Source organism: Lepidothrix coronata, unplaced genomic scaffold (assembly GCF_001604755.1).
Source record: "Lepidothrix coronata isolate B3197 unplaced genomic scaffold, Lepidothrix_coronata-1.0 Scaffold58, whole genome shotgun sequence".
In the NCBI taxonomy this organism is placed as follows: Eukaryota; Metazoa; Chordata; class Aves; order Passeriformes; family Pipridae; genus Lepidothrix; species Lepidothrix coronata.
The window spans coordinates 4,193,447-4,207,313 of record NW_016690238.1 but is presented as its reverse complement, the minus strand read 5'-3'; the positions used below and the strand labels follow the sequence as shown (position 1 = coordinate 4,207,313).

At 39.4% G+C, this 13,867-nt stretch overlaps 1 protein-coding gene across 1 annotated transcript in view; it reads right to left on the bottom strand.

The window, feature by feature from the left end:
• The window catches only part of VPS13C (vacuolar protein sorting 13 homolog C), a 69,348-nt gene extending 66,126 nt beyond the window's left edge, over positions 1-3,222 (bottom strand). The window contains exon 1 of the mRNA XM_017816740.1: positions 3,190-3,222. Within this exon, the coding sequence (XP_017672229.1) occupies positions 3,190-3,222 (33 nt within the window). The remainder of the gene's footprint in view (positions 1-3,189) is intronic.
• Positions 3,223-13,867: the final 10,645 nt, after the last annotated feature.

The window sequence follows — 13,867 nt, the reverse complement described above, 5'->3', positions numbered from 1 at the left end:
ACACATTTAGGAAAGGCTCTTCACCACAAATTCTCTAAGAGCTCCTTCGTATTTACACTCCAGTTGTAAATACATCTGCTCATTTCTTTCTAGGGTATATCCCCCCCCTCAAAGTTCACTACAAGATGAAATCTGATGTTACACAGTCCAATTTGTTTTTTATCAGATTACTCTTGCACTTTATTAAATGCATCCAAGCTTCTTAATCCTCCACCAAAGAGGTTTTATTTTAAATGGCACTTTACTAGTATTTTAATTTTCTTTCCACAGCAGCTTACACTGAACTTCAGATTAAAATGGTATTTCCACAGACCTCTTGTACCCCTGTAAAACCATCACCCCGGATTACCGAATTTTCAAGAATTATTTCACAATGGGACCAAAACATACTTTCTCCAAAGAGAGAAAACTCATACCTGAATTTGCCTCTGAGTTTCTTCTGACAGTTTACTCTGTGTCAGCTTGTTCTTGTAGGTGTTTTTGTAACTCTTCAGAAGCTGCCTGTGTTGTTTGATGTTACTCCACGACCACATCCGAGTGTGTCTTCTGATGTGAACTTCCAGAACACTGTCACCTGCGTATTTCCACCTACAGTAATCCCAAATTTGTGAACAACTTCCCATTCCTTTTGTGCATTACAACTTACAAGAGGTAGTTTACTAATATGCAAACTTTGTTTACCACTTGTGATTTGAGTAACTGGGCTTAGAAAAATTTTAATGGTTTCTACATCACTTTGACAAATAGACCGAGGGCTTACATTTAATGCCTGAAGAACTACAAATCTTCATTCTTTATAGATTTCTGTAGGTTTGCAAACTTGGGGTGTAACAGCTTTAAAACTTTGATAATCAGCATCAGTTAACACTTAGAAAAAAGTCAAGAAAATGCATATCAGTTCAAAACTTTAAAAACCACAGTTGACAGACATGTTTCCCTTGTACTACACTGGCTAACTTTTGTCTTTAGTCTTTCTAAAATTACATTCCAGCCTCTAATAGAGAGCATTGGCATGTTGTTCACATTTTGGGGACTTCTGCTTAGCAAGTGAGACTTTCATCACCTGGCTCTCAGGGCTAAGCGAAGCTCTAGTTAAAATGCTAGAAAGTTAAAATGCTATACGTGATCTAGTTTCAAACCTGATTTTAACCCCAGAGGAGAATGAAGAGGCTGGAGGGGGCTCCAAAGAAGGCAGGACTGTTGCCATCTTACCATTGCCCAGCGTGTTTATGGAGAGGGACACTGGGCCTGAACCTCCTGTACGGGGCGTTGCGCACCATGTAGTCGAGGGACTCCAGCAGGTCGATCATGCTCAGGTACTGAACAGGAGGAAACAGGGCTCTCAGCAGGGGGGCAGGTTTGGTTTAACACTGCCTAAACAACCACCATGGTCTTCAGCATTCCTCAAACTCCACAGAAATGCAGTTTCATTAGTACGTAAAAGCAGGAAAACTACACCTGCTGCTCTCCAAGGACACCACCATACAAACTTCTGGGTCTCAGGCTTTCTCCAGCCAACCATACTCATTTGGCAATGCACAGTTTCCCTAATTTTAGAACTGCCTTTGCATTAGTTCACCTTACTGGTACTGTTCTGCACTCAATATAAACTTTGACATGAGTAAGTGCTAAAAAGCTCCTGGTCAACTGACTGTAAATTCCCTCTGAAGAAATGACAACACTGACACTGCTGGGGAGACACCTAAATTAGTTCCTTGGTACTTCAGCAGGCTGTGTTGCCAAAGCCAGCACACTCCATTCATTCCCAGCCTTGCTTGTATTTTCCCATCTCTGCAGTTATAACATTGGCTTGTGGTTTAATAAGATAAGGGTTCCTCATGATTCCATTCTCTGTGTGAAAGGAATGCTATTGGAAGGGCTGAATACAGATCAGGTGGTCCCCAGAGGGTCTCCAGAGAAAGAAGTGTGTCAGGATTTAGCACCAGGAAGTTGTTACACAGAGGGAAAATGACCTTTCCCACAGGTACTGCTAAACAGCTCGGACATTCTACTTGCATTTAAGCAGAAAATTCCCTAAGAAGAATGTTTTCCAGGGAAAAAACCCTACAGTTCATCACAAACTGCAATGGGGATAACAAACACCAAACCAACATACCTGTGGCTTAGTGAATTCAATGACAATTCTCTGTACTTCCACATTACAATCAATCTTGGGAGTTTTCAGTTCTACTTCTGCATATGGGTTGATATACAGTCTTGCAGAGGCAGACACTGGTCTAAAAACTTAAAGATTAAAAAAAATTGAGATGGATTTCATATTTCAAGTATGGGAAGCAATAGATCAACCACTTTGTACTGATAATGTGTGTGCTCAAGACCCACAGAATGAGGATGCAATTCTCACCAACAGTGAGGATAACCCAGAATTATCAACAAGCACACAGGCACCATCAGGTGAGGCTGTTGCACACCCACACACTCAGGACAGTTTATAGTCACCCATCCCCAGCTTACTTACTGTACTGGTAATCTTCTGGCTGGTTACCACCACATGGAATTCCTCTTTTCAGCTGATCCTGCAAAGGAATATGACACTGTCTAGCAATTGCTCAGGAGCTTTACTTGTTTACAGCTCTCTTTGAGTACACACGTATTTTACAAGGGCCTCCTCCCCCTAAATGGGAAATCTAACATAGCACAAGCACTTCAGAGTGAAGGGTTTAAATATACCAGGTTAAAAAAGAATTTTAAGCTTCTTGTATGAAGTGGAACGTTAGCACAGTTTTTATTTGACTTCTAAATCTTGCAATAAATATGTGTTAATTTAGAAATACAGTTCATGTGTGCACTCATGAAAGCATAAAAGATCAAGCATCAGTTTTTAAACCCCTTGTAAGTAGCAGGAGCATCTATTCACATTCTACCCTTCCTCATGTTTAACACATAAGGAGGCCACTTGAGCCTATTCTGCAAGTATGAGAGGAATTAAAAGACAGAAAGAAGTCAGGAACATAACTGAACAGCCAAGAAGCCTGAGGAACATCATGCTGAAACTAAGACTTAATTCCAAATGAGGTCTGCCTGATGCTGTAATTTTTAGGCAATTTCTTGAGAATGCTTTCTTCATGCCCAAATACATTTCAGAATTGCAGTGGCACAACCAGCCCAAGCAGGAAGCCTGCTTTTAGGAAGACAAACATACCAGCTATTACATGAAGGCAGATGCACTGCTTGTTCCCCTTCATATTTTAGGAAAACCATCAACACTGAGTTGTTTTGACCAGGAAAATATTTACTAACAGCAAATTTCCTCAACCTAATTCTTTTCCCAGTTCTTTATTTAAAAACTGGTCTGTATTTTATAAAAGGTACATTTTCTCATTAAAAGTATTTATATTTCAACCTATTTCCCACCTGCTGATCTATATTAATACAAGTTAAACTTCTATGAGATTAAGGATAAAGAGCTAATCTCACCACCAGCCATATACTCATGTTATTTGAATCTGAGGACTGTTCTACAAAAGTAGCAGATTGCTACAGATTACACAGCTTATTCTTACTACAACATGGACCAATTAGCTACTATGATAAATCTGATTTGCTGATGATGCTGATAAAATTAAGACCAAAGCAGCCTGTCTGGATGAAAGACCTTGCTCTGCAGGAAACAAGCTGCACTAAAGATTACACATAAAATGCATTCAGGCATTTAACACAGCATTACTAAAAAAGACATATTATTTGCTATCTGCTCAGTTCCTCAGTTGTTTTAAAAATCTGAAGCAAAAAGGACTGAAGTGTGAGAGAGTTAAGGAGAAAACATCCACAGACAAGTAATGCTGAAGTAACTTGGCTATTATTAAACAACTGGTTGTTTTTTATTAAACAACTGGATAGTTTTAAGCACTTCACAGTTTTGATTCAACCTTCCATGTCAGAAGCAAGCTCACCAGGTTAAGTGCAGATTTTGCTAAGGGCAAAATGAAACAAAAATAAAGATATCTGTAAAAGATGAGCACAAGAGAAAAAGTAAACACACAGTATCGTACAAGGACACAGAGAACACCTTTATAAACATAATGGCTGAAAAACTTATCATTTCTAAATAGGGGTTGATAACAAATGAGGTTCACAAACAACTATTAGCTGTGGATTAACATGTGACCCTGAGTACAGCTGACCAAAGAGTGAGGAGTGGGGTAGAGCTCAGTTTTGAATACTCCAAGAGCAGCAGAATTCCAGTTGTGTTGCAGGATCTTACCAGGATCTGTTCCCGGGAGCCATGGTAGTACATTGTGCTGTGGACGTTCCAATAGGCACTGAGGCTGTCCAGGCACAGCAGCTGCACAGGACAGAAAACAGGCAACACTTTGCAACCCTGGATTCAACTGTCCCACAACTTGGCTTTCCACTTGTGGAAACAGAAAACAAAGGAAAGCAGACTAGACAGCAAAGCCACCATTAGCATTGAGATGCATTTAATCCTACAATACGATTTTGAAATGAAAACTGAACTGCTGAAAAGCAAGTTCCTAAAGCACAAGTTCAGGCACACCTGTTAAACATGGCCCTGGATTTCAGGGGAGCGGGAGCACAAAACTGATACTCGGCATAATAAAGAAACCAGGACTATTAAACCCTTCCTATCTCGTTCCTGTAATTCCTTAGGTCTCTGCACACTCCTTTCAACACAGGCTGGGGGGATGGTTGGAGGGCTTGGGCAGGGAGAACAGAGACTGCTCAGATGCCACAATCCCAATTACTTTAGGAATACAAACTGGGGTGGGAAATGGCAATTTGGCAACCTATTGAAATCCCAGTTTCCATGCAGACTTGCTGTGTAATACATCTCATGAGGGGATCAGCATTCACATTCAAGGGAAACTATTTAAACCATGGAGTTTAAAGTTATGCCTTAATAAAGCCAGTTATTTGTGCTCTATTTCTGCTTAAACACACAACAAAATAAACAGGAGAATTCATAAAGCAAACTACTTTTCCAACTTTTTTTAGAACCCCAGATGACTACTCTATAGATCAGGTGATTTCTTCACTTGTGCAGGAAAAAAACCCAAAATACATTACCTTGTATATTATTTTTGCAGCCTCATTCAGAATAGAAGGTTTCCAGTTCTCGTTTGTTGTCTAAAAGTTCAAAGTGATAGAAGTAATTTTGTGCATCTTAGTTACACACTCGTGGGTTTACCCTACACTTTCAAGCAAAAAATGCATCATTTGGGTGCTACGTGATCACAAATGCCAGTTTCTCTAGACTGCACACACACAAGTCAAAATAGTATAAAAATTTGAGTATATTCTGATATTCAGCTCCTTATCCTATCCATAAAATCAGTAACAATTAAGGCAAATAGAGGTTAGCTGAAATTTTCTCTCCCCATTTCTCACAAGGCCTGGCAAAATACCACATTCTTCATCATCACAATGTGATGTTTGCCCTAATTTATTAGGCCTGGAAATAACCTGCCCTACGAAAGGAAGATATTCAGCTTTAAGGATTACTGGGGTCATTAGAACAAATCACAGGTCTGGGAAGGTGTGATGTCCATCCTCTTCCCTCTGCTTGCTCAGACTGCAGGTACTATTTGCACGAATAAAAGACTGTCTTGGCTGCCAGCTGTTTGCATCCTGTCACTGCATCTTCTTAATATGTTACTTCTCCTTTCTGCTGCTCCAAAGACAAGTGAATTGAGAACACAAGAAGGGGCATTCACACAATTACCAGCAAACTGAGCTCGCCCAACGTCATCCCCAGGGAGATCGGACACTGCGGGTCTGTGATCTGCAAAAACAGAACAACAACAGAGATTTAATTCTCTTGCTGCAAACACTCGGGTCATTTAAAGTTGATTGAAATCCTGAGCTGTTATGAGAGCCTTCCTTTGCTTAGTTATTCTGGCTGAAACGTTCTTGGAATGCCCTAAGACGGGCCTAAACCAGCATGGCTGCAGTGGAAAGACTTAGGCCTTCAGTTCAACTGAAAACTTCCTTTTGGCTTTTAACATCTTCATATAGGAAAGAACTAAGAACCACAGGGCACCACATCTCAGTCAGCTATATCATTTTATGACAGCCAGTCCTCCAACCTTTTTAAATGCAATGCCTCTGAAAACAGTCCCCAGAAAGGTTTGAGAAACACTATTATCCAATGCTATTCTTTTATGTTCAATTATCTCATCACAAACTGCTTTATCATTTTCCTAAAGGAAGCTGCAACCAGACTGGAATAATATCTGTTCAGTTCATATAAACATTCTCATTTGTCACTTAAGTGTTGCCTTCAGGCTCATCCACAAACCCACCAGTTTCTGCCTTCTGGATTCCACTCAGGGCACTGAAAAACTCTACATCAACTGCACACACTGAGGTGTGAGAACAGCCACCACCCCCTTTTGGTGAGCAAGACAGCACTGGGCAAGGGGAAAGGGACAATATCTGTTTCACATATTCATATTTCTGGTATTTAGTCATGTCTGGGGTGCTTTACTTGAAGAGGTGCAGAAGAAATCAACTTTTTCAAGGTGACAGAGAACAGTTTCTCTCTATGGAATAGACAGTTGGGGGGATGAAGGAAATATGGTCCAGTTACTTACATCATCTTCATATTTAACATGAATGCCCGTGATTTTGACTTGCACGTTTTTTATAACTTGAGTTGCAAGCTTTTCTAAGAAAGTATCCTTCTTCTCCTCCTTTGGTTTGTCTAAAAATAGAATTTTTAAAAAGCAGCATTCAGTGTAGTAATTGCATCTTGGATTTAACCACACCAACAACTACACCAATGTAAATATAATGATTCCTCTAATTTAAGTTTTCCCTTAGTTAGATTACATATTTGCTTTTTTTTTTCCTTTTCTGCATATTCATATTCTGAAGGTGTGTTGTCAGCCGCCTGTATCCAACACAACCATAAGAAAACAGACATTTAAGTTTCAGTCAAAACAGTTTAGCTCACAGCAAGTTGTGGATTAATATATTTCTCCCCACTCCTTTCAAGGTAAAAGGTTTTCTAAGTCCCTCAGTGATTAACTGGGGGTTTCAACAAGCAAATAGATAAGTCAGTGTAATTTAGCACAAAATACCCTTGAATAACCAGATGAGGATGAGACTTGCAACAATAAGAGACAAGTCCCTTAAAGCCTTTCATACAACGCTGCCAGAGAAAATTAAAAAGCTGGGACATCATAAGTGAAAACCAACAGTTACTCTGAAATATTCCATTTCTTCTTCACTGGACTTACACTGTGACCATTTAAGTGAGGTCCATATCAGACTTGGCTATGGCACACAGGGATCCTGGGATTTCTGCTGCACGAGGCAGGGCAGCAGGAATTGCACACCCACACCAGCCCAGCATCCCACCAGGGACAAATGTACATGTGCCAAAACAAGGAGTAATATTATAGTGACATGACTCTAAATTGTTCTCTCAGGCTGAGTGTCTGAACACCTCCCCTGTACCATGGCTGGATGAGCAGCTTGTTCTCCAGCTGTCCTGACAGGCTACACTGAACAGTGCCCTCCTTACAAAGTGCCTGCTCCAGGGAATGCCACTAATGAGCCTGCCAAGCTTGTACATTTTTGTTGGAAATGCCATAGATGGTTCAAGGTGAAGAAATAGTCATGGCTATCCAAGCACCTTTGTTAACATGCAATGCACTCTGCACACCACAGGAATCTGACTTTGGACATCTTGCTATAATGAGGGGATAATTTCTTTTAAAGTTTTAAGAGAGGCTCAAGAAAACCATTTAAAAACAAAAAGACTTTGCTATTGAATGTGATATAACACAATTTGAGTGTTTGATTTCAACTCAAAAAAATTAGTCAGGAACTCAGAAGAAACCAAAACATTGTATCACTTTTACATGCAACTCACATTTCCTCCTGTTAATTATTTTTTCACACTCCCACTCTCTATTAGTAGATATCAAAACAATACTAATTAAAAAAAAAAAAAAGGTCAGAACTACCCAAAAAGAGAGAATCAAGGACTCTCTTCAGCCTCACTGAATCCAGAGAATGGATAAACAGCAAAAAAAGAGCTCTCTCCAATTTATGTCCTCTCTTTCAAACAGCAGAAAAAAAGGTATCACTGCATGGATAGCCAAGACTATGCAAAACTAATACAAAGAGAAAGCAAAAAGAAGGAAGTCTTAAAGTTAAAAGCCATAACTGTTACCCACCTTTTGAGTGGTCATGACCTTTAAAGGGTCTCTTAAAATGCTTTTTGTACTTTTTACGCTTACGTCCTTTGCCAGTGCAAGCAATTTTTGGGAAAAGGATAAAATTCAAGTTAGTAAAGCAGAAATGTAAGAAAGCATAAGAAAACATGGAAGAAAAGTTTAGCTTGTCTTAAAGCATAAAGCCTTAGCAAGGTCTCATTAAAAGCTTTAAGAAATTCAGATCTGTTAAGGAACTGGCTACTTCTTATAGCATAAGATATAAATCTACAAGCAGCTTCTACCACATAAGGGCATAACTTCCAAGCTGAGATATTTGAAATATATGTGGAAACCCAAAGAGAACTTTTCAATATGATTCTCATGCTAATCAACGGTATGGTCTGAAAGTAACCTGAAAGAACAATTCCAGTAACTGCAAAACAGGCAGACAGAAATGATGACTAAAAGCTCTACATGACGTTAAATTCCCTTGTTTGCACACAAACGATGACTATCACAACTTTCAATAATTAAATAATGCTCGTGCTTTTGCCCAGTTCTAAAGCAAACCAGTTGGGTGAGTTGACTGTTTCTTCCCCCTCTCTGAGGGAAAGGCACTGGGCAGCAGTGCTGCCTGTGCTTATCTTCAGGAGGCTGCAGCACCAGGAGGGTGGATCCCACTGAAGAGAAGGCAGCAAGTGTAACTGTACCTACTGTGGGAACAACTCCTGCCATTTGCAGGCCTGTTCAAACAGAAGAGGAGAAATTGCCTGCTAAGATTTCACCCTGTCTTGCAGGTAAGGTGATCGCTCTACAAATAATAAAAAGTAAAAACTATGGCAAATACAAACGTTTCCTTTTGGATGGTTCCTTTTAACATTACAAGTAATACCCTATAAATGGTATTTTAAGAGGACAGCTTCCTTCACTTACTATGAATTTGTAGGTCTCAGGCTTTCACTGCCATGTATGACAAAACTAAGGCAACGTGATTGTCCTCTTGATCACCCACACCATTACTATAGGCAAACTAAACGTGTGTTTTTAAGCTCATTCTAAACCTGTGCTAAGATAAAAACCCAGTAAGTCATTTTGGCTAAGTCTAAATTCCTGAAAATTTGGTTAGAGAAATTAAAAATACAGCAGGTACAACACAACCACAGTTCCTCTGAATTTCAGTGGAAGCTGTTTCCTTGAGAGCAATCCAAATACACAGAACCAGGGGAGAGCATGGCAATGCCTTCAACCTGCTGTGGTTCAGTTTGTCTGTCCATGGTTTCAAGACAGCCTGAACTTCCTTTATCTTAAGCCCAGACACATTAAGTCAGGGTAATTACTCTCTACTTTACAAACAGCTAAAGATAGTCTTGTAAAACTACAGTAAAATATTGTCAGCATTCTTGAGCTCCATCAGCTGACTGATGGAAATCTCTTTAAGTGGTCTTTTAAGCATCTTGAACAGCTACTCTATTAAAAGAGGACCAGTCATTGCAAGACTCCACTTGAATCCACATTCATTAAAACCTTAGTTACAAACAAGTATTGTTTTCTCATTGCTACATTTGGCTGCTTTGGAGGGGGGTGCAAAAGGTAACTAACCATGCATACCCACCAGGCTTGGTGTCCTTGTAAACCAGACTCTCCAACCCATACAGGGAGTCTTGGGAGTGAGTGCCTTCGTCCACATGGCAGCAAATAACGAAAAGGGCATTTGGTTTAAAAGAACGTTAAATTCACAAAACCTTTCTGTATTTCCATTACAGTATGTGACAGCCAAAGCCACTTCAGAACATCTGCTTTCCAAGATTACCTACACAGGAAAATCATGCAATTTTCATTTTTTCTTATAACCACCAAAAGACAAGACCTGCAAGCTTTGGTCTCCATATGAGGCTTGATACAGACAGGGATTGTTTCTCAAAAAAGAAAATAGTTTCATCAGATTGTGTCGGCAGTTTCCACTTCCCCATCACACTGTGCTGCCCCCACAGTGACATGATCATTTTGCTCAATATTTGAGTAGCATGTCAAAAGAAAATATCCCCAGAACTATTTATACTAAGAGACTCCTTAATCCAAGTACTGGATCAAGATTCTAAACACATTACTATAAATTGAGTACTAAGCAGAAAAGAAAATACAGCTGAGAATTCATGAACCCTGACAACTTTCTGTTCCATATATTTCCTAGATTTTCAGCGGTATTGTGTGGTCTTAAAAGCCTACAAAGAGCTGAGTTCTTAGAATTTTATGGTTCAGTAGGGCAATTTTATGGTTCAGTATGGTACAGTAGGTTTCTGTATCCAGCAAAGGCAAAGGACCTGCTCAAGTAAGATCTACACAAGTCCTCCTGAGTACAATATTCCAGCACAACACCAGAACACAAACAGCTATCACTGAAATACAATCACACAGTAACAGAACATCTCCAGTTGGAGTTCAAAATAATCCAATTTAAATGTTCCTCCGGCTTTTCCTTCTCAAGGCTGAAACTTTAAAACTGCAAAACATGACTAAATCTAATTCTTGTTCTTTATATAAGGAGTTCAGCTACTGAGGCACCATTTTCTGTATGTTGATTTTTTTCAAAAGCCTTACCAACCCACAGGTGCACAGACTCACTTGATTATGTGAAGTTCCAGAAATGGAATTATCTGGAATTAACCTAATAGTGCCTATTAGGTTAAATTCATCTTGGTATATTATCCCTTCATCCCATTGCTTCTGGTGCCAAGAACTTTGGCTGAAGTCCTGCTGCTTTACAAGTGCTACATAACTGAGGTTAAACCTCCACCAACATTCCTTTGCCCCAGGAGGAAGGAATGGCTGCAAAATTCTTTCACTGGAGCTGTCTCAGCTCTCATACCATTTCTGGCACAATAAAGACAAGAAATAAGGCAAAGCTGCTTTCTTCACTGCAAACAGATTATCAGATTGCTGTCTGAAGGAACTGCAAATGTACCTCTCAAACTAGCAGAGCAGGAAAAAGGCAGTAGGCTCTCCTATAACTGGAAAATTAACAAGCAAAGAGATTACACCCAAGTGTTTTTCCAAGTGTTTGAAGCATCATCTTATTTTCGGTAACTTTTCCAAGACCTGCACTATTACAGCTACCCTGGAAATGCATCTTAAGAACCATTATACCAGCCAACAAACAGGTCTCACTTCAGACGAAAACTTCAGTGAGAACTTCCTCCTCCAACATATGTAGCTACCTGTCATTGGTTCTGAGCTTGGGTTCTGTCCAAACAAGCCTAATTTATATCATAATTTTATGAAAGGTATTTGTTACAACAATATAAGCAAACAACAGCAAAACAAACAAACAGAACCCACCACCATAAATCAGGCTAACTAGACTTAAATATCAATTATTTTAATCTATAATTGAACCTCTAACATTTTTTATGACCTAGAGCTAAATTTTAAGTTTCCTATGTTCGTGCTCAATTGTTTCCTTGTCTCATGAATTATTTCCTGCTCAAGAGTCTCAATTCCCAAACCAGTCCAAACCCAGTACCTCAGGAAAGGACAGCAGAAACCGAAATGAAAGCACTACTGCAGCAAAACTTCACAAGCCTGACCATTCCCATATAGATTCCTTCCAGCAAAGAACAACCTACCCCATGCACCCCTAAAACACACAGTTAAACATCTATTATTGAGGATCTAAACCAAGATAACAACATCAGCCTCATGCAATGCAGTTTCTATCGTTGGTCCTGTTCCCTTAGAGGTTTAAGGGGGGAAAAAAAGGAAGGAAAAGGATAAAAAAGACATCCTACACTATCAAATTCCCGTTTGCCATGGAATCTGACTGGATAAATAAATGTTAAACAAACAAATAACACTTTCTTTAAGCTTTAGAGGAAACAGGTTTTTCAAAGCACTGTAGTAAGATTACCTAGACAATTGAAAAAACAAGATTTATGAAGTCAATCACAAATCAGAACTTTTCTTTCAGAGCACAGCTTAAGTCCTCAAATTCCACTGGAGATTTGCATCATTAACTCAGTACCTTTTTCTGCTGCTTTCTGCAAGGCTTCTTCAATTCTTGCCAGTTCCTTTTGTTTATTATCCTGCAAGTATTTTTCTTCCTTCTCTGCATCATATTTAACACCTGTAAGTCAAGTTGGGACAGCTTTAACCCTAATTCCCAAGTCATATAAATGCATTATCAAGCAGCACATACCATATACATTACATTGCAAAACACCTTGTTTGAGGCAAAGCCTGCTCCAGGTTTTGTTGCTGAATGCTGCTTTCAGCCTCCAAAATTGTTATTTTTCACACAGTAAGACACAACAGGATCATACCAACCATTCAGCATTACTTCACAGGAGAATTTATCTGTGGAAATTAAATCCCTAAGTGTGGTCTGTGGCAATACAGCCACAGGTTTGTAAGTTCTACTACACATATATTTGATATTGTATAAACTTGCAAGTTTGCTCAAACATACCAGAGGTTCTGATTTCAGAGAAAACTAATCAAGTTCTCTGATCCTCTTCCCTCTCCCTGAAAACAATACTAATGGAATTACTATTTGCAACTCTTGCCAGTTAGAAGCAGATAAACTATATCATGCAACAGCCAAAGCTCTAAACCATGCCAGAAAACTGGATTCAGGATAAACACATTTTAGAGGAAACTTGGCTGTTGAATTGAACTTGGAATGGATACAATCAATGCTCTCCATAAGAGCAACAGGTGCTGTTTTCTCCCACCCTTGTCTACTAACTTGTCAACATTTGTCTAGAAACTTCCCTGAGGGAACTGAATGTAGAAGTGGCAGCTCACACGAGCTACTTGCTGTTCTATACCCATTTACATGGTACCCTGAGAGATTTTTCTTTCCCATTATTTAACTGCTGTAAGAAGAGTTCACATACTTGCTCCAGGAACTATCAGAAGATACAAGCCTTCTAGAGTTGCAACAACTGCCTCTCCATAGAGATTCTTCCAAGGAATCTTCAGAGTAAGTTTATCTAAACAAAGCAGATAAAATCACATCAAAACAAAAATCTACCGTGCTTAGTCCAAACAAGCCCTCAGGAACTGAAGAGGATTAGCCCTATATCCTGATGTCCTGAATATCTTGGAAAGTAAAACATGTGGGCCTGAACATTTTATAAAGCCCTTGAAGTGATAAAACATATGCAGAGGAAACATAAGCCATAGTTTTGAGCAAAAAGTTGCAGTTTGAGTCAGAATACTTCATATCCAAACCTGAGATCATGACTGGAGTTCAATTCACTGGGATGAACACGATTTTCCCAGGGAAGTAGAAGAAAAAATGCAACATATATACACATTGTTTCATGTGAAAAAGCAATGCTGACCACCAGAGAAAGGAAATTTTTAAAAAAACATCTAACTGAGATTTCCTAAACCTTTGGCATATCTGTCAGTTTTGGGAATCTTACTTAAATTCCTCATAGTCCTAATCACTCCTTTAAAGAGTCATGTCTGTACTAAACAGCTCCCTTGATCATCCAGGAAGAACCTCTCAGACATGTTTTTCATACCAACCTGTAAAGTTACACAAACAGGGTTTGCCAGATAACATCCATGGTAGGCACACTGAATTTCTGTGCTACTTTCAGGAGTGAGCACAGCTACACTTCAGAAAGCTTCATCAAAGAAATTCAGGGGCAGGACTGACCTTGAAGCCTGTGTTAAAACTTCCATTTCAACACTTGCATCGGAACTAAAACTTA